This window comes from Vidua chalybeata, chromosome Z (genome assembly GCF_026979565.1).
Source record: "Vidua chalybeata isolate OUT-0048 chromosome Z, bVidCha1 merged haplotype, whole genome shotgun sequence".
In the NCBI taxonomy this organism is placed as follows: Eukaryota; Metazoa; Chordata; class Aves; order Passeriformes; family Viduidae; genus Vidua; species Vidua chalybeata.
This window is the reverse complement of record NC_071570.1, coordinates 42,616,671-42,644,207: the sequence shown is the minus strand read 5'-3', so window position 1 is coordinate 42,644,207 and position 27,537 is coordinate 42,616,671. Positions and strand designations below refer to the sequence as shown.

The 27,537-nt window shown below is 42.6% G+C and overlaps 1 protein-coding gene across 5 annotated transcripts in view; it reads right to left on the bottom strand.

Moving 5' to 3' along the window:
• Positions 1 to 27,537, bottom strand: part of DNAI1 (dynein axonemal intermediate chain 1) — a 136,584-nt gene that overhangs the window by 31,639 nt on the left and 77,408 nt on the right. For 3 of the 5 annotated variants that reach the window (XM_053932952.1, XM_053932951.1, XM_053932954.1), the window contains exons 14-18: positions 23,382 to 23,471; positions 17,992 to 18,079; positions 16,103 to 16,182; positions 8,871 to 9,019; positions 7,963 to 8,062 (exon numbers count right to left, since the gene is read on the bottom strand). In XM_053932952.1, the coding sequence (XP_053788927.1) occupies positions 7,963 to 8,062; positions 8,871 to 9,019; positions 16,103 to 16,182; positions 17,992 to 18,079; positions 23,382 to 23,471 (507 nt within the window). The remainder of the gene's footprint in view (positions 1 to 7,962; positions 8,063 to 8,870; positions 9,020 to 16,102; positions 16,183 to 17,991; positions 18,080 to 23,381; positions 23,472 to 27,537) is intronic. The other 2 variants (XM_053932953.1, XM_053932955.1) reach the window with 2 other exon arrangements.

The following is a 27,537-nucleotide window of genomic DNA, read 5'->3' as shown; positions in this document are numbered from 1 at the left end:
ACCACATTCAGAGTTTTGGACTTATTTTCCCCACCTGCTCTACCAACTGCACTTACAGCTTGGAAGTCAGCCCAGGTTCTCATCTGCTTGGCACCTCTGGGTTGACTTGGACTCCTCTGTCCTCATACCCTTTTGCTCCCTGCCCTGAGGCAACAGGAAGGGAAATGCAAGAAGATGTGGGGGGAAGCAAAACCCTCGACAGAACTTCTCTGCCAGCACAACAAACTACTTGATTTTTGTGAGTCATGAAGAAGGGAGGTGAAGAGCTACTTTGACTGACACTGTCTTTATTTTGTCCTCAAACCCCTACTGAATTTGCCATCGCTGGAGCCTTTCCTGTACTTTTATTCCAGTCTTACAAGCCTTCCTTCCCCAGAAGTGGGCTGGACAAGGCTAGTGTGTTCAAAAACATCCTGATGGCATCCAGAACCAAGACTGGAGGAAATATATATGTGTGTAAGAATAAGGCAGATATGCCTGGTAACTTGGCAACAAAGAATAAAATCAGTGTAAGAGCAAAAGGTGGGGGATAATTTAATACCATGCTGCCCTTTACCAGTTGACATCTCTTTCAGAGCTTAGCTTTCATTGTCCTTTTGATCGATTTACCTAATTTTCTTGACTGAATCATGATCCCTTATCTATTTGCAAACTCCAGAGATGATTTGTTTCAAACTCTCAGGTAATACATTTAACAAGTAGGCAGGCCACCCCCAGACTCTGTCTAGCACCATGGCAGCTACTGGAGCATGCCAAACGCACAGGGCAGGCAAGGCAGCCCAGCTTGCTCTGCACTGGAGACCTTAGTTTGCTTGATTTCTATACTGCCACTGTAGCAAGAACAGGTTGCAATACAGTTAATTTTCTCTAGCAGGACATTTTTCATTTACAAATTAATGTTGCAAGACAGTTCTTGGTCCCTTTGATATGCAGGACAGTCAGGGTCCTGGCAGGAGTAAAGGAGACCTGACTCAGAAAACATTCATTGCCTCCCTGCTTCTGCAATGACAACACAAGAGTCCTGATCCTCAGTGGTCCTGATCATAAAATTCATGGCCTTTCACAGCACTTTCATGCAACTGGTGAAAGAACATGCTCCAGCTCTGCTACAGGTATGTTCAGAGGCAGCCTTCTGCTTGGAGGATGAGCAGGCAATGCGTGAAACCTACTTCTTGGGCTGAGCCAGCCAGGAGCCAGCTGCATGTTCTGAGGTATGGGAGAGGGCTAAGCACATCTCTATGTCCTGCAGCATCCCAGCCCAATGACACAGCAGGGAAAAGAATGCCCGTCACCTGACTTAACTGTAGGGCTGCATCTCATATCTTTTCCTCATTCAGTAAGACCTGGGTCATTCCCAAATTGATATGGTAGGAAAACAGCATCAGCCTTAGGTGATTTGACTCAGCTCCCACAAGTCAGTAAGAAATCAAAGCCTCAGCATGTAGAAGAGCCGCTATTCATTCAGACAAGCTGAGTCTTGGCCTCTTCTGGAAACCCTAAGACATTGTTTTGCAAGAAAGTGCTTGTTTATCCAAGCTAAATTCTTTGTCAGTCACCAGTTCTGCCAGCCTGGCACTCCCCTGAATGCCTCAGTGATTAGGATAAAGCAGTATTCCTGAAGTCAACCTGTAAGCATGGGCTACATTCCCTTCCTCTGATCTACCAGCCCTGTTAGTCTTAAGAACAGCATTAGATTGGTTTTATGTGATACAGCCTAAGTAAAACCTTACCACACTGCCTGCTCCTTGATTTACCAGTGCTCACAAATGGAACAATCCAGGATTTGTCCTAGGATCTTTATGGGTAGCTTCTTTAGGCTGGATAATCTCTTCTGCACTGTCACAGTACTGAATACTGGGCAAAGAGTCTTTTTTTCCAGTCTTCTGACAGTTCCTTACTCTGACATCCACCACAAATACTTGATAAAGAACAGGGAGATGGTTTCAACCAGTCATTAAGTGCCCCAGGGTAAATCTGCCAAGGCTGAGCTACCTGAATACACACCCCAGTTGTGTCAGTCCTTCTGTGCTCTCTCTGCTGTGACCCACAGTCAGTGGGTCATTCAATCCCTGATGTCAGGCTGAAGTTTCATCTCTTCTCATGCTGGCAGGGTCCTGGCTATGCACTGCCAGAGAGTCAGCACTGCAGGCTGGGGCAGGGGCAAGGGCAAGGACAGGCAGTGGCACAAGAAAGGGCAGCACCACAGCTGATGGGAGAGGAAGTCACTGGTCTCTGCCACCTGCACCCCATAGTACGACAGCAAAGCTGCTCACAGGACAGACACTGAACTGCCATGGTTTGGAGTCTGGCATTTAAAATTAACCCACACAGATTGCAGGTCATTATAAAATGCCAAGGGAAAAAAAAATCAAGGTTCAGGAGCTGCTGTCTCTGTACAGAAGGATCTGACACACAGCTGGAGGCTCTCAGTGGCCAAAACAACAAAAGTCCAGACTTGCAAATTCAAACCTAAGTGAGGAGCCATTCCTAGCAGTGAATTAATTAATTAATTAAGACCAGAGAGGGGCAGCTTTATAAACTCTTGCATATTCGCCTGATGGACTCTGTGCTCCCAAGTAGGTCTTTATGCAAAGTCTAACAGATTAATCAACACAGAAAATCTTTTGAGATGCTGTTGAAGTAATTTTTTGATTCACACATCCATGAAGCAGAAAAAGGCCAGTTTGGTTCCAACTTGGTTCCTGTGTGCCTGAATGAACTAGTTAATCTCAGCGGATCAGTTTTGTCAAAATGCCATATTTCATAATCTGAAAGAGCAATGGATTTAGTAATGAAAAACTGGCCTCTCTGCAAAAAAAAAAACAATTCCTGTAAAGTCATCAACAAAAGGGGTTTAAATTTGACTTCGTACTGAAACCAGCTACAGTGCTGATAAAGGCACCTCACCTGCAACCAGTAGCTAATGGATGTGAGTGAGCAGTAGTGTCCTGAGATGCCTGATGCTCATTTTGAGGCTTGAAGACCACTAGAACATGCTATGATGGGATGGGGGCTACATCAGTATAGAAGTGAGGGCTCAGAGCCTGCAATAGTAAACCAAAGTCCAGGCCAGCTTTATTCCCTAGAAATAGCTGCTAGTGGAGAAAAATGCTGATGTACAAAGAGTCTGGTGGCAGAGGGAGGAGAATGGGGAACAGTCTAATTGGCACAAAGTGAAGGCAGCATTAATTTTGGGACTCTGACGATCTATCTCATTGAGCATTGACATGCCACCAACCCTTGTTCTAAAGCTGACTCTCCAGCAGTCCACATCAATCTCAAAGATTCAGCAGGGAATAAGAATGAGCCTTTTAGGTTTTGCAGCAGAAGAAAATGAACAGTTTTACAAGAAACAGCCACTTACGCTGCAAATACAATTTCAAAACCATTTTAAGAAAGTTCCCACCCACTTCAGCCTACTCAAAGGTCCTTTTGGGTGATGGCAAAGAGACTTAGCCTCATTCAGTGTCTTTATACCCTTGCAATTGCCCTGGTCACAGTGCTGAGAGCCAGGAAAGACCTTGTCCCAGCCCTGCAGAGCTAGTGGTAGCTCCATAAGGTATGGATAATCCCCCTGGGCTACTGCAGAAGGGGAGGAGGAAAGATTCAAATGCAGCAAGGGCATTTGTAGTCATGTTCACTGTCCTGACACCTCTGGGCAAAAGTATTAACAAATGAGAGGCCTGTTGGCACCCCTGATTCATGCTCTACAAGGAGAGGCAGGACTATGTCAAAAATACCTAGGGAAATATTTCCAAGCCTGAAAGGTTTAACAAGCCTCTTGTCTGCAAAATCATTCATGCTTTAAAGATAGAGTTTGGCTTTTGCTTCAAGTCCATGCTAAATGGGCAGCAAGTTTCTGCAAATTGCTCTGTGTACATTCACACAGGTATATAGTGCCAGCACTAAGCAAGCGCTTCTCTCTTCACTGAGAAAGGATGGGCATCAAGACCAGCTGGCAGAATAACCTTGGCACGTTATCCTATAAGTTAGATTCAACAGAAAGCTGGTCTTAAAGGTTTCACATTCAAAACAGTTGTAGAAACAGTACAACAATAGGTTTATATAAGCAGGAAAGAGCACACTTGCTTCCTGAGCAGCAGCACAAACCATTAACTAACTTCCTGAAGGTTTGGGTTGTTTGAAGTATTTCACATCTTGAAAGGTCAACAGTTTCACTAATGGGGAAAAGCCCTGGAGCAAGTGTCTGACCAGTTTTCTCTGCAGAGTGAATACTGAGATGGCATTTATCTTGAGGCTATCAATATTTACTACAGATGGTTATAACAGGACCTTCCTCTTGCTGCACTACTAATGAATAACACAGCCCACAAAAACATGAGAACGAATGGACCTGTACAAGCCTGTGGTAAAAACCCTGGGATCCTCCTTTTTACACAGGACATTTCATAGGGTCATAGGATTAAAAGGCAATTCATGTTGAAAGAGACTCAACAAAGTCTCTAACCTTCTGCTTAAAGAAGGGTCAACCCTGAGGACCAATATGGTTTTTCAGGGCTCTGTCCAATCTGGTCTTGAAGCCTTCCACAGACAGAGACAGCACAGCCCCTCTGAGCAAGCTATTTCTCTACCTGACTGCCTTCAGAGCTAAAGTTTTTCCATATATCTGGCCCAAACCCCTCATTTCAACTCACTTCAGCTGTTGTGTCTCAACATCACTTCATGTGCTGCTGTGAAGGTTTTGGCTCGAACTTCTTAATGACCTCCTTGAAGGTACTGGCAGGCTGCTGGGCTCCTTCTCCAGACTGAAAAAACCCAGTTTGACCACAACATCACACCCATTGCTTAGGGCAGCCTATGGCCCACAGCCTGGGATCCAGCCAGGGGATCCAACCAGAAGGACACTTGTGATTTGAGTCTTTGGTTTTTTTAACAGGTGTAATAGTTCATGCATGAATTCACACAGAAGTGGAGAAAATGTCAACACCATTTCCTTCTTTAATGGAAGTAAGTAAAATAAGACTAAGAGGAAATTTCAGGTATGAATCCCAATTTTACATGTTTCAATTATTTTTTTATAGTTTAAATGTAAGTTTAAGATGGACTAACAGCAAACTTTCAAAAGCAAATACTTATAGATTGAGGAATTTAATCCTTTCCATTTCTCTGCCCTCTGTTCTTACAATAAGCTGACCAGTATCTCCACATTTCCTGTACCCTAAATGGAAGTGTCCAGGTATTCATACCCACCTCCATATTTTTTTTTTTATTTCCAAAGTGGGTCTCTCAAACCAACTAGCCTTTTTCTTCCTGTCAGGCTTTTACCATCCACAGCATAAAGGTGTTCTCTTTTATGAATCTCTGTTTATGATCTTTCTGAAGTAAAATGATCAGCAAGCAGAGCAGGAAACTAAGGAAATTAACCAGAACATGATGGAGAGCAATAGTAGCAGTTATTATCCACTGCACCAGTGGTGGAATGTGCACCCTTGGGTTATTTATGAAGAGCAGTGCTGAGCAAAGCAGATGCCCAGCTGCCAACAAACACATTTTATCATAATGACCCTGATATTTACAGCTTTTATTAAATCCCTACCTCCTGGATTCATGGGGATTGAGAGATTTTTATATACTAAAATGGCCCAATTTCCAAGTCAGTCTTAAGGGGCTCATACACATTTTGGACACATAGCATCAGCTTGAATAAGGAAAAGTGTTTTACAGAATATGCCAGGTATCTCTTGAAGACTGCAATTAGGGCCTGATTTTATAAACCACCTCCAGGCAACCTTCAGATTTTGCAGGCATGATTATGTGCAGATGCCAAGACAGAGGCTGTTTGCTAACAGGAGGCTTTAATGTTTTATTTTCTGTCTTCATGTTCTGTATTTTTCTGTTCTGGAGAATCATAGAACATCCTGTTAATACAGATTTTTTTTTTCCCCAGCATTAATGGAGCCTGCCCTTTGTGAGGCACTGAGATATTCATAAGAAGTTCACTCTGCTACAAAATGAAATATGTCCAGAATAGAAAAGGCTGTAAACAACTGTTGATTCCACTTCCACTACAGATCTAGAAGGTTCTGTTAAACAATAGTAACTAAGCTATGTCTCAGACACATCCTGCTGCAGCCATGGGTAGTAGTTAACACAGATACCCAGAATTCTTATCAGCATCAGCCCTGGCCAGCCTACTGCAATAGGAAGGCAGCTCCTTCCTGGACCTGTCCTGCTAGCAAGCCCAGTTTTGGGCTGCTCCTGGCTGATGGCTACTCTTCTCAGAGTTTGGGACAGACACCATAAAGCAGAATTAGATCCTGTTAAATTAGGTTCTATTTAGGATTACTCAATTAGATCCAAGGATAGCCAAGTGAGATACCCTAGGTGCAGTGCTGCCAACTCAAATGGGCTTTTGCCTTATCAGTAGCCTCATATAGACTCCAATCCATGGAATCTGTGGCTAATGTGGCTAGGACAAGCTGTGGGTGGGATGGGAATACCCCAGAGTGCCAACTCTTGCTAAGACCACAACAGTTTCTCTGCAGGAGGTAAAGCTCTGAAAAAGAACTCAAGTGGCATGAGGCATCTCTAGAGATGAATTCACTGCCAAAACCTGACCACGTAAGTAGGAAATCCAAGTATAGACAGTGTTTACCCTCTATCTGTTCATGCTATCCAGCATGTATCCCTGCCTGCAGACATCTTCATCCTTTTCCCCACAGTTAAGCACCAGGACATAACTGGGGTACCCAGCTCTCAGCTCTGCTTACCCTAGCACTCAATCAAAGCTGTGACTGCCAGCAGAACCCTTGAACACACAATGTCACTTGTGGAAAACAAGTCTGAGGATGTGACTGATGCACTGAATACACTCACTGCCTTCATGCAGGCCCTTCATTTGGTGTATTGGAGACTGGGGACAGACAGATTCACAAAAGAAGAACCCAATCTTGACCCTGACTGTGAAGGAAGAGCATCAACATTCTGTAGGCTGTGGCATCCTGAGCTTTCCAGGGAGAATAGGTGACCAGTGAAGAGATTTCTATTGCTTAGGAGAGACAAATTCACAGCCTGAGCCAGCATATCAGTGAAATTAATTTGTTGCTATAACATAAAGGTTAAACTACAATAAAGTAGCCAAGGCATCAGTTCAATGATAGGGATACATAAAGGCTATCCTTTTGCTAGAGTAATTCTGGCCAAACTGCACCGACTTTCTAGTTTATATCAGCTAAACATAAAGCTCATGGTATTAGAGCAATGTGCTCTTACAGTATTCAACAAGTATTGATGGATAGCTACATGTCCTGGCTACTTGCCAAGCCCAAATCAACCATCTGAGCTACTGCAATACATGCCTAGAGGCAAAAGTATAACTGCCATCATGCCAATATTAGGACTGGTCTACAGAATTCATTACCAAACTATTACTCTTAGAGACAGCCTCACATGATGGAAAAATGTTGATTTTATTTAACTGTAACAAAGTTCTATTGGCTGACCCTGGGCATATTACTATAAATGATTTTTAAATATCAGTGTAAGTATATAACTACTGTATTCTACTGTTGCTCTACACCTTTAAAGTTCAGAACCAATGCCCTGATGTCAGCTCGTGTAGGGCAGTTCTGATCTGGAACATTATCTTTCCATCCCCAGGGACGTACTGGGGATTTCATATTGAGGAAGTTCAGTGTTTTAGTCATGCACAACCATGTGCAAGCTGCACACCTTCACTCACATGGTTAACAGGAGAGCAGGAAGGGACTTGTATGTATTTGCAACCCCTACTTTGAGAAGGACTGAGAGATTAATGCCCAGGGATGTGTATGCCAAAGGCAGGAAAGCATAGGAGAGGGTGGGTTCCTGCTGGTGGCTCCCGGCTGGTGGCTCCCTGATATGCCTGGCCAGGATTGGGATGGCCCCCTCCCATGCCCAGCCCTAATCTCCTTTGACTTTCTCTCAGCTCGAATCAGAGCAGTGCTGCTCCCAGCCTCTCACCTGGCCATCAATGGTGACTGCAGCAAACACTGTGGAGGAGTAAGGAGACCACGCAACATCCCCAACAGCAGTACTCAGGTCATAAACAAACAATGGAGTCCTATAAAAAAGGACACAGAGAGAAAAATTCATGTAAACATAGGCCACTCTGGAAGTGTAACACTGAGCTGTGAACACCTGGATGTTGCAGAAGTGGGAGATGGAGTATTTCTCTATGACAGATAACAGCAGGGTCTGAGCCAAAGGCAAAGCTGAGCACCAATACAAATAGGTCAGGATTTGCTGCAATGAGAAGTAGCATGTTTCTTTCCTCCTTTCTTTCTTCCTGAAAGCATTTTGAAAACTTCTTCCCAACAAACAAAGATGGAGTCTCTCTGGTTAATATTAATAATCATATGGGAAAAAATTATCTCCCTTCTGACAACATTGAATATTAGAGCAATATTGGCAACAGGAAATATATGACTGACTGATTTACAACAAAATCAATTTCCTGATTGAAACCAGACATTCCTTAACCACTAACCCTGAATTTCATTCCATATTTTAAAATGTTCCATTTTTTTTTTCTTCTCTGGCTCTTAGGAGGTTTCTGGCCCCTGAAGATAGAAACCCGTCCCTGACATTTCTCTGTAGCATTTCTCTGCCACAGTAGGTCCTGCCTGAAGAAAGCCAGATTTGAAGTAAAGCAGTCAGGCTCTGGGCTGACTATGCTGCTTGGCAAGTTCATGGGGCAGCCGATGCTATATCTTATATCTCATACCTGGGGAGTACAAACCTGAGTACAAAAAATAAAACAGCAATTAGCTGGGAAGGAAACTGAGACTAAGGTATGAGTAGAGTCAACATGTGCTTCTGGTATGTCAGGCTGGACCTCCTCACCCATACCAGGACCCAGCAGGACCTACTTGATGGTGTGATCCCAGATCTTGACTGTCCAGTCAGAGCTGCAGGAAATGAAGACTTTCAAGTGGAAGGGATTCCAGCTGATTGTGTCCACAGCCATGTGATGGGCTTCAAACACATCCAGAAACTGGCTTGAATAACTTTTTGAACACTGCAATGGAAAGAACTACTCAGTAATCAGAGCTAGACCTCCTGAAGCTTAAATTCATGTAGGAAGATGCCTCTGATTACTTGTATGACCTCTCAGGATCTTCTGGGCTGGCTGGGAAGAGGTAGCTGGTACCCAGAGGTGCTACAGATAATCAATAATTTAGCACATGCTGTTTCACCCCACTTGCAGGCAACATCCTGCTCCCCTCTGCAACACACAGAGATAGGAATTGAAGTTGTCTGGTTGGATTTAAACAGCCAGACCTCAGAGACCATTCTCCACTGTGGGAGCTATATTGCCTTCCTGCCAGCCTGGGCTCCTGCTGTGCTTCTCCTGTGTAAAAGATTCACAGGAAAGGCAGGGAAGAACATCGCTGTGCTGCTTAGGAGCACTGTGAGCTCAGAGTACCGTGTACTGCTCAGAAGTACAAATGCTCACAGCACTGTGTGCATTTGAAGTGTCACAGTTAAAACCTCCAGTAACGGTGTTTCAGCACAAGAATGTCTTACCGATCCCTTTGACTCTAAGGACTTTGGAAAGATGCTGTAAGTCCTCTCCTGTCACCACCCTGGACAGCCTGCTCAGAGAGCCTGTCCCATCATACAACTCTGCAGCTCTTTCTGTTCTTCCACTCAAGACTTCCCAGAGCAGTGTGAAACCCACAGAGGTTGTCCAGGAGTCAGGCATCTCCCTGACAAGCCAGGGGACCCCACTGAATGGCAGCCAACAGCAACCTTGAAGTGGACAATGCCTACACAGACATGCAAGGGTCAGACCAGCAGCATCACAGCTGTGGGTGCTGCTGAATTGCAAAATGAAGGATGCCTTTAAGAGCTGGAAAAGGAATACATTTGGGACCCTTGGAAAAGTCACTTTGTATGTGAGCCTATGAAGCAGGGAGAAATTACAATCTAATTGGCTGCAAGGGGAATTGATCCAGATCCTGTCAGTTCTGTGTACACAGAAATTTTTGGTTATCCTCCCCAAACCTCCTTCCCTCCAAGCATGTTAGAGGCTTCCTTTACTAGCAACAAAGATTCCATCTCACATGAAATGTCCTTTTGCTTGTGTTTTCACACAAGCTGTATTCATACAGCAGCTTGGAGTTAGTTTCAGGATTTTCTATTGGCTTGTCTCACTACTGTCACAGCAATGACTTTTCATTACTCCCTACTGAATGCAGCACCACATCATCTGCCCAAGCAGCAGGATTGCTGAAGTGCTACATAACTTTAACCCTTGCAAACCAAAATCTAACTAATCTTAAGGCTTAACTGTTTATTACAAGTGACACTTACTGTCTGGGTACTGTTCACTGTTGCAGGCATTGGAATAAGGGTGCTAAACCATTCCCACAGTAGCAGTTCCTACATCCCTGAGAGCCTTGTTATGGTAGGAAATGGAAACAAGAAAGTGGCTCATGTCCCATTGAGATTTACTGACAGTATCTATAGCTTGCTAATAGTTTATTGTATACACTGTGTTGCTGCCCTTGCATTTAATTGTGGGACAGAAATCCTCTTTAATGTCATGTTTTGTAATGTTACTTCATAATTCTTAATGTTCAGCTTTAGGAAAATCAGTATTTGGCTTGTTTTGAAAATCATTTTGCTGGAAACAACATGATGGGTCACAAGTAATTGACACAAGAGAGCAGCTGCTTTGTCCATCTGTCCTTTCACGTGTGTGTCTCTAATACCTAAAAACTTTGAAGAGTGAGGCATTAACCAGATTTGTCTGCCTCCAACAGAACTGTAATGCTCAGTGCCCTATTTTCAAAGGCTTGTGGGGGCTAAGCCCTTGATCAGTGCAGCTCTCTGGGCACTGGTACAGGAGATCACACTCTGGGCTGGAAAGGGATCTGCATTTTTTTCTATGAAATCAGCAGCAAAAAGATTTTTGTAGGGCATACTCCTACCTGTGTCCCTTGTGAGAAATGAACCTTGCATGTGTGCTCTAGCCTAAAGGCATCCACTGTGTTTTGGCAGTGCCTGCCAGCCCCATACCACATTAACCACAACCCTTATCATTATCTCTGAGTGCAAGACAGGGCTGCTTTCTTCCCAAGATGCATTTTGAAGAAACACCAAAAACTTGAGAAAAAGCTCAGAAAAGAAGTATGACTTTAACGAATAAAAACAGTTTCTGAGCTAACTAGAACTGGCAAAGTCTTTCCCTACTATTCAGTTCAAGAACCCTATGATTATTAGATATATCAGTATGAAAACAGAACCACTGGAATATGTGACACCTAAGTCCTGACAGGAGAGCTTTGAAGGGGATGACTAGATTCAGAGAGAAGGAATTTGTGCAGCCTCTCTGATCTTCTAGAGCACTGCTCAAATTTGCTGGGAGTGTTTTTCTCCTACTTAAATGATGTGTTTGAATGGTGAACAGTATTTATATAATGAGACAGAAATGCAAAAATACATCTATGGCAATACAGAAAACCAGTCAAAGATGACTCTTGACAAGGCTACAAAACATGGGGGAGGAATACTGGGAGAAAAGGAGAACTCTGAGGACACAAAACTTATGAATAATGTTCATCAACAGCACTTCAGTTTACACTAGATGTTAGTCTGACACAAAACTCTCCCACATACCTGGTGAATTGGTGGTTACTACTGTCCTTATAAGGAAGAGAGTTTCTTTACTTCACTAACAGGAACACAGAGAATCTACACAATACAGAAATCCAAGAGCAATTTTTTTCAGAGAAGGTTTGTATCTGGCAACAGAAAGACAGTACTGCCCAACATGGGCACTTTCAGGCAGCTCAGGACATCCAGATGCTCTTTAGAAACCAGACACAAACGTGTCCCATGTTGTGGTGGACAGTCTGTCACCAGCTACACCAGATGTTCTCCTGGTTTTAACTCAGTGACTGCTTGTACAGGTCTGTAACAGAAATGCTGAGATTTACAGAAAGGCTCACAAATAGAAACCAAGGCACATGAACACATAGGGAGGAACAATAGGAAATGGTATGAGAAAGAACCTATGGTAATTGATTAAAAATTCTGTCAGTCCAGGAACTAGACAACCAGACAGAACACAGACAGAAACCCCAAAGATAAAATGGTGAGAAGATGAGGAACAGAACTCAAACCATAAAGTATTCAGACACGGAAAACAACTTTGCCTAATACAGAGCAAGGATAAACACTGAGGCAAATGATCTCTCTATTACTAAAGGGTCATTGGAAGTCAGACCTGTCCAGAAAACAGTTTGTCATCCTGTTTTAGGGAAAACTCAAGTGATGTGATAAGGATTCAACAACCACCATCCTTTGTCGTCTGTAATAATAATAATAATAAAATAATAATAATAATAATAATAATAATAATAATAATAATAATAATAATAATAATCCTGTCCCGAACAGAAAGATACAAATGTTCCAGTACATAGTATAAGAGAATGAGTATGAGTGGAATTAGTTTTGTTTAAAATTAGAATAACCTTTTCTTCTAGTCAGTCTTGCACTAGGTTTTATTATATTCGTTACTCTCAAGAAAGCTGCCTAACACTAAAAAAACCAAAGCCTTTCTTACATGAGTGTATTCCAATTTCCTCACAATTTTTCTATTGAAGGCATGAGTGTATTCCAATTTCCTCACAATTTTTCTATTGAAGGCCTGTTTATTGGAAGTTATTCTGACCAGAGACTTAGAGTCACAATGTTTCAACACGAATCTCAGAGACCATACTTTTTGATGTCAAGCTGAACAATTCCTAAACAGCCAGTAAGATATGCAAAAAAGCATTCAGAATTGTGTTACAGAATCATATTAACGCAGAAACAGTTTCTCCTCTACAAAAAAGGGCAATAGATTAGTCCATGTGTAATTTAGATAATGATTTCTTGGCTTCAGAAACATTATTAACGAAGCCATTTTCAGAACTTCACCATAATTGTTCTGCAGCTAAAGAATTAACATATTTTCATGCTATTTGTGGGCATTCCTGCTTTCTGGGGAAATGAAAAAAAAGTTTCTCTGGAATTCACTTTCCAATTTATTTAATAAATAATCTAAAATTTAGCCCAAGGGGAGAGCAGCCCGTGTTTGATCCCTGACTCAGACAGCTCGTGAGGAGTCTGTCTGTTTCACTCAAGATGCAAGTGCAGCATAGAGATCTGAACAGCTCACTCCTGCTCAGTCCAGCCACAGCACCTGAGAGCTACTCAGGCTACTGTGGGGCTGTCATTGTTCCCAGTATCCAAGTGGAGCAAGGCCGCAGGAGGCAGCCCATGGGCAGCTCCAGTAAGGGGTTCAGATGTGCAATGTTTCAATAAAGTATGTGATGAAGGTGCATGGTATTCCTTGAGAAATGTCTGGAGCAGCAGCTGACCCCAAAACTTTTCAAACTGCTTATAGCAAGCTCTTGCGGGATGCCAAGGGTGGAACCACTCTTCCCCATGTTTTTTGTAGATATTGTGAAAGCCTGCTACACATAAGATTTCCCTATGTTGACCCTTACAGTCTGATTGAAGATAGGCTCTTCCTGCCCATGGGAACAACAGGGTTTTATAGGGCTGTGTTGCACAATGTGAGAATGGTCACTGAGGCTCACAAATTCAAGAATGTTGCTTCCCAGTAACCATGACAAAGAAAGGGGAGATGCTAAGTATCAGTGTCTCTCCACATTTGTCCACATAAAAATGCTAAAATATCTGCATGGTTTCATGGCTGGGATCATTTATTATGTTAAAACCCCATCCTAGTTCTAGTTTCATTGAAGATTATTTAAGGCAGAAACACCTACAGCTTTTTCAATGTCAAATTGTCTCCTGACCAGTGCTCCTCCATGAAGAGTTTCCTTTCCTGTATAACTCAGCCAGGACACAATACTAAATATTTCTCCTGATGGCCCCCATCTCACACTGATATCCACTGCCACACTCACCTACATGCATCACTCACCCAATCACAGAGGAATTTAAAACCTGTGGTTCCTTACTGCCTTTTGATCAGGACTAAACACAGTCTGCTGGATTGGTCTGTGTCTTACAAATGGGATGGGATCTTGACTGGTTGCAGACTTAGGATTTATTATCTGTCTGTATCATACAAGCAAAAAGTAAGAGACACAGGAAAATAACATCTATGTAACTCTAGATCAGAGACAAGATGGCAGCCCATGCAAAGCCTTTTTCTACATCTTCTTTGAACTAATAGCATAAAAGAAAAGGTGTAAAGTCATTATACTCTAACCAATAAGAAAAGGACCCACGTGGGTTTAACATTAACAAAAGGACTTCTATGAACTTCAAACAATACACAATAATTCATTATTTAAGATGGAAACTTTTTCTATCTTTGTACACTTTTCACATCTCGAGCTATCAATAAGTTCTTGTTCTTTCTTGTTCCTTATGATAAATATAAATGTATTCACTTGGTTCTTAACTTCCTAGCTTCCCATGAGAAGGTTTAGAAATTTTCCAGCCTTTCTCAGCTTTAGAAAGTATCTTTTACCTTTTTATATTCCTACAAGTACCCATCAATTTAGAGTTCAATACCCAGGGTACCAACTCTTGTGGGTGACTAGACAACTCAGAACATCTGCCCATGACTTTATGGATGTTTTGTGTTCTGAAAGCACCAACAAAAAAACGATGCACCTACCCACTGCCCACTGCCAACAGCTCAGCTGCCCACTCCTCCCACCTCCCTTCTGTACCTATCTTGTCCAAAGCAAGTGAGCACTACTCAAAAATCCTCCCTAGATACTGCCTGGCAGAGGGAGAGATTTCAATCAGCATCATCCCTCTGCAAGGGATACTTATTTGTTAAGCACATCTTGCCTAAATGATTGATACTTATTTCATGATAGGATTTCCTTTGGGTCATTATTCTGTTTCAGGTTCATTTTGCAGGTGGGATATGGGGGAAAGAATTTAGATCATCCTCTAGGGATGGCTGGATGCATCTGCTCTGCATGTCAGCTTCCTGCTGATTGTCCACACTCCCATGATGAAGGGCTGTGGCTACAGATTTAACAAAGTCCCAGAGCCAGCTCAGAGGAATGCTGTGCAAATAACAGTTGTATTAGGAAGGTGCTACTGGCTTTATTTTCAAGGCTAAATACAGCAGAACTCAAAACTTTCTATTTTTAACTCAATTTCTCAAGAAAACATGATGCCTGTGTCCTTCTGTGTGCTCATCTCTCTTCACAAACAACATTTGCCCTCACTGCCAATTTCAGCCAAAGCTGGCTGCATGTGGGATGTGGTAACATAAGGTCTTACACATTCTGTGAAAAGCAATGGCCAAAGAGGACAAAACATCTGGACAGTGCCCCCAGTGTGGGAAGGGCAAGCACAGTGTGGCTGCTGCACTCACCAGACAGCTGGAGCTGGCTGGCTGACAGCTCCTGCCTGGCACTGGGAACCAAGGCACCAGGCTGCAGGAGCGCACTGGAGGGGAGGTAACCAGCACTGTCTGCAGGAAACAAGGGTTAGAGTGTGGAGGTGGGACCACCGACCTAGGAACAGCATGGGGTGATCAGGAGGAGGAAGGTTTGGGTATGTAGTAATGGACTGGGGATAGGAGAGCAAGTAGAAAGTGGGACTGGGAAAGGATCTAGAAAGATCTTAGATGTCTTTTCCAACCTAAATGATTCTATGATTCTATGTGATTGTGGAAGGGAAGGGCTGTAGGATGCTAATCCATAGGAAATATGGCTTCATTAGCCTCACTGCTCACAGTTATTCTAAAAAGAAAGAGAGTCTAAAAAGGAAAGTCTAAAAGCTAAAGAGTCTGAAAAGGAAAAGAGCTGATGTTTTTCCTGCCATTTCCCCACAGTCATGGGGACAGAGGATCAATGCCTTTTAACTTCTGCTCTGATCCTACTTGGTTTCTTCAAAATAGGGTCTTAACTGGGTCTGTGCAGAGAGCTCCCTGTGACCCTCTGCAGTGCTGATCTGGTCTCAGGCTCACCACAGGCATCCCAGGGCAGGACCAGGTTCTGAAGCTGTACTTTGTTACCACCTGAGCAAATAGTTCAGATGATGAGCCTGAAAGACACACATGGGTCAGGGGATGTAAAACAAAGGATAAAGAAATCATTTTTACCTTATAGATCTTGCCCTCTTCAGTACCAACGAGAAACAAATAGTCAATCTTTTTGTGAAAATCAAACGATGTCCCACTGCCTGTTAACAAAAAAAGGTCTGTCACGTAGAGAATTGGTTCAGCTGGCCAAAACATGTTTCCTGACTATGGTAAACACACACTGCCTGTATTTTCAGAAGTGATTTATTAGCCAGAAGCTCCCAAAAGAAATCAAAGCCAACCCTTCTGCTAAACTTTCCAAGCTATGTGTCCCCAAGACCTGAAATTTGAAAAGCCACCCCCAAAGACATGTAAAAGAGCACTGAAAGGACCAGAAGGGAACTGGAAACCACTTTAGCCTACGATTCATTTTACTAAAAGCCTAAAATACCTGGTGCAAACATAAATATTGTAAGGATCTGGTCACCTCCTATTGGGGAATAACAGATCTTACATCCACAAAAATGTAAGTGGTTTCCTATGCATAAAAGAGCCCAGTGAGAAAATATCCCATCATACCTGCCTGTGCTCTTTTTTCCCTTAATTCAGAAACCATTTAGCAGGCTCACTTCAGTAAAGCCAATAGCAAAGAATGTGTTTTGGGAAGAAATTCTCTGCTAGGGACAGAAGAATCCTGTTAACGTCAAAAGCCCTGAATTGTGCAACATTGTGAACTATGTTTAAAAGAGGTGTCAACCACAAACAGGATGTGACTCATTGAGCTTTTCTGGCTTCTGCTCCTGAGGCAGATGTATCACCATCCAAGAAAGCCAGTTCACATGTTGGTGAAAGAAAATTTCAGCAGGGTTCTTGAGCAGAAGATGGGATGTCTGTTGAGTGCCAGAACTACTTGAGGCCATCCCTACCACAGGGATACTCACAGCAACCATCAGATGAGAAACAGGAATGAGCAGACAAGGCTCAGAAGCACACAGTTACAGAAACTTCTGGCGCAGGCAGTTACCTCAAGCATTATGTCTTTAACATTAATAAAATGTAGTTCTCAAAGGAATTGTTAGGGTAATTTCAACTCTCTAATACCATCTGCATTTTTAACATTCAAATAGATTGTTTAATATTCAAGACAAGTCTTTGAAAATCCATTTCCCAGTAACACTAACAAATAATCCCAAAGCCCTGAGAGTTCTGCAGTGTGCTGCTTTAGCTGGTTTCTTGCAACCTATTGTGGCACTGCAAAGCTTCCCACAGACTGTTCAGCAGTTACTACCATAGAAACACAGCAATTCTTAAAAGCAGAGCAAGGCTCTCCTCCAAACAGAGGTCCCATCTTCTCAGCCAAAAGCAGGTGTAGAAGGATGATAAGAGGATTCCTCAAGGACTTCCTGATGTTCAGGACCTCCAGAGCTGACTCATCCCATCCTGTCTCAAACGCAGTATAATCAGGATGAGAGCAATCAGCCTAGAAGGACTGCATTGACTCCACTTTGTATGGAGGAAGCCTAACATAGTAGCTCAGAATAGATGCTGTGTTTTTACAGAGCCCAAACTCGATGAGACACATCCCAAAAGGAAAGGGCAGAGGTTTCTTTTCACCTTGATTTTGCCAGTCCAGATCAATGTCTGACAATAAGAACAAAACTAAGTTTTGACATAAACAGGTGTGTGTACTTTATCCACACAGAGATAGCCCAGTAAAATGGACATTTCTTGGATTAATGCTCAATTCATCTTTTTATGTAAGTAAAGGCAATATGTAACCAGTAAAACTTGACTCAGTGGCCATTGCTCCAGACAGACTTTGCCCTACTGCATGATGAAAGCAAGGAGTCATAGCCCTCCTTTAGCGCCTTTCCATCTCAACACCCTGCTCCCAGTTTAATTTCCCAGAATGACTGATTAGAGGCTTTGTGTCAGTAATTAATCAGCATGGCAAGAACTTGGGCTCTTACCAAGCATTTGCAGCTGCAGCCCCTCTGGCCCCTGCATCGTTGTTTCATCTGCTGACAGCTTGATGACATCCATGTGAACCAGCTCATTCTGCAGGCAGAGGAGATTTTACATGAATAGCATGCTTTGCAGCAACAATACAGAGACATTCAGTACTTTGAAACAGCAAATTTTATGGAGGAATTTTAAAAAGCTGCCCAGAAGTTGCTTAATGTTTCACATTTGGCAGCTTGCTAACATGGTGCTTTCCACAAAACCTTCAGGAAAGTGATGCTTTGGTGCACTGGAACGGAGAGACACTGGTACATTACCTTGACATGTGCACTTGACCTGGAAAATTCTGAGTTTTGGGGTCAGTGTTTTTTAGTGAAAGTTGGCACAGTCAGCTTAAATCATAGTGTTTAGTTAAATCACCCTGTGTGGTTTAAGATGGATATTTCATATTCTCAGGGAGTGAACTAAAGCCCTACATTAATGAATAATAACTTATCATCTTTCCAGTTCTTGCTTCTTAACATCTTGTTATCCCCAGAGCAGCCTCAATTCAAAATACTCTCAACTTCATGGGCTCTGAGATGCCAGCAACATCTAGCAAGCAGTTTGCTCCAAGGGAAAACTGCCCCATGTTTATGTTCTCAGCAGAGTTCTAAAGAACTATCATGACACTGCTGTGCAAGGTGAACACAGGGCCAAAAGTTGTGTCCCAAAGAGTTTACAGACGAGGTGGGAGACAAAAGACAGATGTAAATAGACACAATGTAGGTAAATATAAAGAAACTACCAGAGGGAAAGTTGCATTCTTAGACTAGCTTTGGGAGTTGGAATAACACTGCAGAATGGAGTTGGCTGTGCCTGTAAGAACACCCTTGGGGCTCCAGAGGTCTCTGCCAACCCCAACCATTCAGTGATTCTCTGAATATGTGATAAAAAGAACAAACAACTAATGATTAGTCAGCAATATGGGCTCCAGTGTGGACTGGATAGTATAATCTGCAAATATCCCACTGAAGCTCTGTGGGAATAAAACATAACTACTTAGCTCAGTGAATTAAGCTGTAGTTGAAACTTCTCTTAGCCCAGAGCAGGACTCAGGTGGAAAAAGAGATTCTGCCTGGCAAAGTCAACCCCAAGAATTTCCATGTTGGGGAATGTGGGAGAAGATCTTGTGGGCACCTGTTCATTACTGCAGTTGAGAGAGGACAATGCTCTATAAGGCATTTTTATCATACTCTGGGGTTACAAAGTTACAGAAGTTTCAACAAAGGTCAAAACCCCATAAAGTAATGTTCTTCCTTCTCACTAATTCTCACTGCTGCACACCCACGTGCTGTCCTATTGACAGCAGTAAATTGTTCTCTGAGAGAGGAGCAAGAAGCAGGACAGACTCCTGCAGAGTTCCACCTTAGCAGCTCTTACAGCATGCTGGTTACAAGTCTGATTCAGTGGGTAAAGGCAGGAGAGGTGCTAAGAAAGAGGCCACATGTGCTCGTGTACATGTGCATGAACTGGAACGAGCAGCACCCAGAGCAGCAGAGTACGTTCCACTGCACGTCCAAATACCAGTGCTGGTGGGTTGTTGGGAGTGCAGACAGGACAAGCTAAGCAGGCACTTGCCCCTGCCCAGGCTCCCAGGTCTGCCTGCTTTCCAGAAAGCATGTGCCCTGTTCTAGACATGAGTCCAGTCTAAAGAGCAGCTTTGGAGCTGCCTGCAGTGGGTCATGTTGATACACCCAGTGTGACAGACATGATCTTTGCAGGCCCACAGATGTGCTGGTACACTATCGCTGTGTTCTGGTAGAAAGGCAAACCTCAAGAGACCTTCTTTCTAAGCACACACATTTCTGCAGCCTTCCTCTGAAGATTTTTGCCAGTACCTCAACCTGGCAGAGGCCCCTGTGGACAGTTTCTGCAACCCCTGTCCTTCACAAAGGACTCTGCTTGTGCAGTCTCCCCTGCTGTGCTGGCTTTATCTTGTACCCAGCTTCACAGCATAAAAAGTGCTTCTGTTCCTGGGGCTCTTTGTCACCAGAGCCATTCACATATAACTCTGGGTAAACAGCCTGCTGACAATTTGGCCTTCCAGGAATACCAAGCAATAATATGTTGCTTCTGCCTAATAATTGCAGAGCACTTTGTAAGCATTAGTAAATCAGGCCTTACAGCTGCTGTTTTCCCCTTAGCTCTTATTAGCCTTAAGTGATGAAGCAGGCCCAGAGCTGTTCAGTAATTTAGCTGTAGGTCACACAGGAGGGGGTGAACTACGACTACTAATGAATATGGGATTGCTGAGCATCAGCCTGAGAAGCAGTGTCATGCTGCATCCCAAACAATTCTTTGAAATGGCTGAGACATTTCTCCTTTTTGAATGTGTACATCCAAAGAGGGCACAGAGAATCATACAGCAGCAGAAGTCCTGCATCCTTCCTTGATGTTTTACATCTTTATGAGGACCCACAGTCAAGTCAAGACAGTCTAAGTACACATAACTCATGTGCTTCTTCATGAAATTTGTGCAAAGTGATTGTGCCCATTTCTAACAGAGACAACCACTATGGTCAAGGCAGATCAACTCTCCCTGGCTAACATTTGACAACTCTTCTATCCAAATCTTGAGTGTGGTTTGCCAAATATTCAGCTGGAAGAAAGAATGAAATTATTCACTTTGTGCTCTCAGCTTTGAAAGTATCAAACAGCTAATAGTGTTTGAAGAAGCTTTATTTTTGGATAGCCCTCTCGAAAAGATTAACGAAGAACTCTTTCATTTATTCCCTGTTTGCACCATGGTTTTGTAGAATAAAAAAACACTGGAATGTCTTCAGTTTTACTCTAAATGAAACCCAAAAAAAGCTCTTGTGAAACAGGAATTCAAGCAGATTGTCCATTTCTCCTTGCTGGATAAAAACCCCACAGATTATAACAAAACATTATTTTCATCCTGTTTCTTGTTTTCCCTGTTGAATATCTGTCCTCCCCAAAAATGTCCACAGCAGACAGCAGCTAAAACATCGCTGTTTTCCACCCCTGCCTACTAAGTAAATACCACTTCTGGCAATTTCTGAGGTAATTTCATCTTAAAAAAAAAAAACCAAACCAAACCAAACCAAACCAAACCAAAACAAAAAACCCAAACAAACAAACAAACAAACAAACAAAACAAACAAACAAACAAACAAAACAAAAAAAAACCAAAAAAAAAACCAAAAAAAAAACCTTAAAATAGTCTTTTCACATGGACAAGTTCATTACAGTAATGCAAGGAATAAGTAGAAATGACAATGGGCTAAGTGGATGCAGATCTTAGAATTCATACTAAGGATACTTAGAAAAAAAAACCCTATGTGCTCAAGGGACAACAAAAACACAGATTATGATGAGGAAAAGTTAAGCATTGTGCAAAAGACCCTCTGCTGGGTGAGCTGCTATCAGAGTCCATCTGCAAACACCTAGGTTGTCCCAGTTATGGCATTTCTCTGAAGTAAGAGACTTCAGCCAGTGTTTCCTGCCTCCTAAGGGGACCGTGCTGAGCACACTCAGTTACTGGGGCTCAGTTGCTAATTGTACCCTGCCAAATCACCTCAACTGGATGTTTCTGGATGCAGGCATGTACTACCCACTTCAACCCAAATCTTTTGGGTATTCCTACTCAGGAGATGTCCTAGATTGCAAGGCAAGATGTATTCTATTTGCCATCTATTAGAAGTGTGGCATTTTTCTTCTGTTTATTGGGCAATATTCTTTATCTCTTCCACAAACCAATCCTCCTCCCTGGGGAGACATCTGCTGTTAATGGCCTATTAAATGTCACTGCATGACTGATAAGAGTTACAGCATCCCACTGTGAGATGTTCACCCCACAGGGAGGAGCCAAGCATTCCTACCTGGATATAATCTGAGTTTTTGGGACACCAGACTCAGCCTTTCCACAGGATTCCCAGAGGAACAGCTGCCTTTTCCACTGGATCTTCAGAGGAAGACTACACCCTTCTACAGGATCACTGCTCCAACAGAACCACACCTGACACTCCAGGAGGACTGCAGCCATTCCAATTTGGACTGCACCAACACCCTGACCAACAGGGTGTCAGGTTGTATTCTGACTCTGTCAGTGGTTTTTCTTTCATTTTATTGTATGTATTTTGGGTTTTTTTTTTTCTTTTTCCTAATAAATTGTATTTCTGACATGGAGTCTCTCACTGGTTTTACTTTCAAACAAAAACGGGGGAAAACACAGGAGCTGAGTGCTGGGACACTCTTAATCTGTCCCTGTCTAGGGAGCTCTTTTGGGAGAAGGATTTGGGATGCATTTGCAGAAGGGATTTTTGATTCTGAAGCTGCATGTATGAACCTGGAAAAGTCTATAAAAAATAACTTCAAAATCTGTGCCATCTGCCTGTGCTTACACTGTTCATAGGAGATGCTCCTGTTCCTGAATTGGACATGAGGCTAAGATTTACATATAATGCTAGAAATTAATCCCTGCCATGGCAGCAAGGCCTAAAAATTTCAGAACAGGCAAGCCTTGGAATAACAGATTGAAAAATGAGCATCCTAGGATGTAAAGAAATTTTTTCTTTTGTTGAGGAATAATGGGACAGCTGCTTCAAACTCATATTTAGGGCAATGCTATTATTTTTTAGCAAGAGATTTGAAATCTTTAAATGTAAAATGAAATAGCCAACAGAAAAACCCACACATTGGGATTCAGAGACATGAATCTAAGGGACATTTTGGGACATTAATTCTAGGTTTCTATCAGCATATTTCAACATACTCCAAAAGGAAAAGCGAACAAAGGCAGGGCATGCAAACCAGTTTTAAAAAGTTGTATTGGATGTGTATTGGAGTAGGCAATGTCATGGCAGGGGGAAGCTCTCTGCCTGTCTGATAGAATGCTGCCATCCCACTGCAATGCAAACTTTGTACTACTCACTCTGTCCCACATGAGGAGAAATTTAAATTGACCCTCTCCCAATTCAAATTGCAATCTGTAGGGGAGCATTTTGGGGATGAGAATCTGGAAGCTGTGAAATAAAGCAGGTTATTCTGTTCTATGACTAATTGACCCTTCTGGGACAAATAAAGTGTTGAGAACAAGGACCAGGCTTGAATTCCTGCTGCTGCCAAGTAGGAAAATGATCTCTCATTTTCAGGCCTGTGGGATGCTATACGTGCAGGCAGGATGAAGGTTACGTCCTGACAATGAGTAGGCTGACCCTGTTTCATTTCAGAGTTCATTGTGGAGCCCCAGATCCAGCTGTGACTGCACCAGCTGCTATTGCTAACATTTATTTTCAAGCTCATTAGAAATAAAAATAATACTAATGAATCACTGAACTTTTGAAGCAATTGGTTATAATTTGACCAGAAAAAGAAATTGCCACCTACTGTTTACCTTAACTAAAGTCCACAAAACAATCCGCCCATCCGATGAGACAGAAAAAAAGTTGGAATTGTTGTCCATGTCATCCTTCTGCCACTTGACCTTAAAACAAGAAGAAACAAGAAGACAGTCCTGGTCAGCACAAGGCGTTTAGCATTAGCAGGACAGAGTCCCATGGCCTCAGCAAGGTCTTCTGAAATCCTTCCTAAAGAGCAGCTGTTTTGCACCCTGGAGGTTTGCTGTTATGAACACTTGTTTCCACCAGCAATTTTAGAACTGTCTTGAGCACTCTGGTCAGTCATTTTCCTGCAGGATGCTCCAGCAAGGGAGTAAAGCCCCTCAGCTGGAAACTCTGCACCCACCCGTGGCCACTGGAGCATTGCCATCAAGGACAGGCCTTATGAGGTGTCTGAGCTATGCACCAGACTTCTACACTGTGGCACAGCACCATCCCAGAGAGCCCTAAGACATCTCCAAACACCACCAGTGGCACCACACAAAGATCCCCAAGCATTAGCCTTGCCTTTCACATTTGACTAATTACATTACTCCAAGAGCAGTGACACACGGCTACCCTTCAGCCAGACAACCTCAAATTAGCTTTCTGTCCCCTATGTGGGGTGCAGGCAAGACCTTGCAAGCAACGTGTGACAAGGGTCTTTGGGGCACTTCTATTTCAGGGAGATGAAAACTTCTCCATTAAAATTGAAATGCTCCCTACACCTTCAGAGCATCTGTCTGCCTGGTAAGGAGATTTGCCTTTCGACTGTGACAGCTCAGCAGGAGAGATTAGAACTCAGATAAATGGCTTACAGTTTAGAAGAGACATTTCAGTCAGACCAAAAGCATTAAGAACACTCGATTTTCAGATCTGGGAATTCAATCAGACTGAAGGGAAAAGAATGACTTGTCACTGGGTCTGTCAGCACACACTCCTGTTGGCATCTGTCAGATCAGGATGGGGACAAGCACTTTAGAAGGTTCTCAAAAGTTTTTCAAAGGTATATCTGTTCCTGTCCAAGCAGTGGGGCACATAAAGTTCCCTTAACATCATCCCATAAACATGATAAATGAGTTTGATCATCCCAGAACTTACCAAATACTCTATCCATGACCACTTATGTAACTCATACCTAGTCCAGAAAACAAACAGCCTTCTCAATACTTTAATTACACAGATTGGGTATTCCTGTGACAGGTCCTTGCAAAAAAACTGTTAATTCTCTTTTGTAAAATTGTTTAGACTGTGAAGTTCTGTGGAGCATGAAAATTAAGCAAGAGACTCGGCAAGAGATTCAGCAAGAGCAATTAAATAAGAGAGTAGTTAACCCTCCACTGAACATTTTCTTCCTTTTCTGAGGAAGGAAAAATAGAATGTAAGAGGAATCCATCTGAGAATACTTCAAGATGCCAGTTTCATGCCTATAAGACACAACTGAAGAGCTTTGAGTGGCATATACCTTTGAATATCCCTGCACAGGTGAAATGGTAATTTTCTATGTGGAACTACTTCTTTTATCTGGCATTAAAGGAATAGTATAATTCAATATGACCCAGGATAAAATGATTAATGATTAAAAAGCAGGTTCAACAGGACAGTAATTGCCAAGGTTGACCCATTGTGGACAAGATGTGCTGGGTGTATCTATTCCAAGAACATCTCCCTGTGATCATGAGCTACTGCTGACAGTGATAGTCACGAGCAGCTGCTTCAAATGAAGGAGGTGGCATAGTGAGAAGGTTTAATTCAAGGTGAGAAATGCAGAACTCAGGGACACTGGTTACAAAAACATGTCCAATCTGCCTCATGCTGGGCAAGAAAAAAGGTCATATTTTGAATCAAAAGATTTTTTAAATCTCACTCTAAAATGGTCTGACAGTAAGACGTTTTTATGTGTACGTCCAACAGAGTCCTCCTCTAACACATATTCTTCCTCTCCAGCTTGTTGTCCCAAATAATTGGGAAAAACTTTGCAGACCATCAGACCACTGGCAAATACATGGATGAAGGCTCAGCAGATTTACTCCATCCCCATCATTCTGTGCAGACACAACTTCTGTGTCCTGATGTCTACACTAACACAGAGTGTTGCAAGAACCTCATCTGGAGGTGACCAAACAGCATAAGAGCTATCATGAGCTCATGGGGGGGTTTTCCTAAGCTAATTCCTTTCAGCATTCCCAAAGCAAAGAGTTTTTACCCCAGGGATTGCCTACTCCAAATAACCTCTCTCTGCTGGAGAGCTATTCAAGTTTTCTCCTGTTAGTTAGGTGTCACAGCTCTTAATCCATCACATGGATAGGTGGGGTCACCAGCCCCAAAGTCAAGTAGGCTGAATTCCTTGGGGTATTCTTGCTTCTCTATTCAAAGCAGACAACAGTACTTGAGTACTGTTTGTTGAGTACTTTTTGTAGACAGCTTGAAAAACAGCCTCTCAGGGACACCAGGCTCTGCCCTCAGATGAATATTAGCTGCTCTCAGTGATGGTAGCTTGAATTTCAGAAAACAGAAATTGGCACTTAATACTTTCAATTTTCCTTCAACACCTTTGACACCTTAATCATGTTTGTGATCTTTTTTCCTCCTGATCTCTGAATCCCATAAATGCTTATTAGAGTAATTAGCCCTCATGATACTGCAATCAAATTGGGCATCTGCTCAGAACTGGCCTTTTCTCTGCTCCCAGAGGCTTGTCAACATGGCATAACCTCCCATCATTAGCAGTGTCTGTGATGGGTGGAGAATTTGAGGACGGAACCAAGCAACTGTCTGCACAGTGGCATGCAGTTAATTTTCCCCCTGAAGCATGTGATAATCAGCCAAGGATTTTGGTTATGTGAAATTATTTAGAGCAAAAGTTAAACTATGATACAATCAGAGTAAAGAAGCACATGAGAAAGAAAAGTGCGTGTAAACAGCAGAGAGGAGACAAGCAAGCAAAAAGCGGCATTTTCTGTTCCTGATCATGATGAGAACTGTAACAAAAGCAAGCAATTTTTTCAGTGATCTTTAACTTGACTATTATTGCAGTGCAAAATTAGTGTGTGAAACTCATTGCTGTAAGAACAGCCTACCAGTTTTGATTTCTTAAAGCTCATTTATTTATAAAGAATTTGAGACAATTCAAAACCTTATTTAATACACAGAAATATAAATATTAAGATCTCATGCTCATTACTATGTACAGCAGGTTAGCAGGGTGATAATCCATTCATTTCTAGTGAGATAATACTATCATTTTTATCTGTGGCAGCTCCTGTCCAGCAGGAGATTAAACCATTTATCCAATCTGATTTGAAAATGCCCACATTTCTGATGTCATTCCAATGAAATAAATAATGCTTGATCCGTTTTCATGGGACACAGGCTGTAAGTCACTTGCACTGACACAATACAATTGGTCAAAATTATCCTGGCCCAGAGTCTGGAGTGTGGTGCAGGCACAAGCTACTGCAAACACAGATCTACCAAACTCAGGTATGGGGTCCCACATGCAACACATGCACATTAACTGATTAATTAATTCAATTAATGAGCAATTGAATTGATGAGACATTTCTTCCCTTTCTTTCTCTATAATTATCCTTCAAGGAGGCCTTTGTCACCATTGCTATACCATGGCCCTGCTGATACCTGCCCTAAGTGAAACAAGGCAGATTTGTTGTCATTCAGGGCCTGAAAAAAACTAACAAAATCTGGCCCAGCTAGAGAAGAGGAAAAACAAGGACACTATCAATCCCCCCCCACTCCCTGGTTCACCCTTACATGAACTGGCAAGTCAGACACTCAGATGACTTTGGCATACAAACATCTCCTTGGGCTGCTGAAGTAAGTTCATGCTGTTTTGACCTGGGGACAAATTCATTTCAGCGCCAACCTGGCTATCAGTAGACTCCTAGGCAAAGCCATCATGGCATTGCAGGGTTTGGAGGGACACAAAATGCATATCTATTCACTTCTGAGGTGAAATCAGACACTCTCCTACCACTGGTGACAATTCACACAGGTTGCTCTCACAAGTCTCCAACAACAGGAACTCAAAAACCTCCCTGTAGATACATCAGTGCTTAATTGCCCTTGCACAGAAGATTTCCTTTACCAAGAGTAAAGCCAATTACTCCTTACCATCTCCCCAGTGGATGCAAAGAACAACAGTTTATTCCCCTT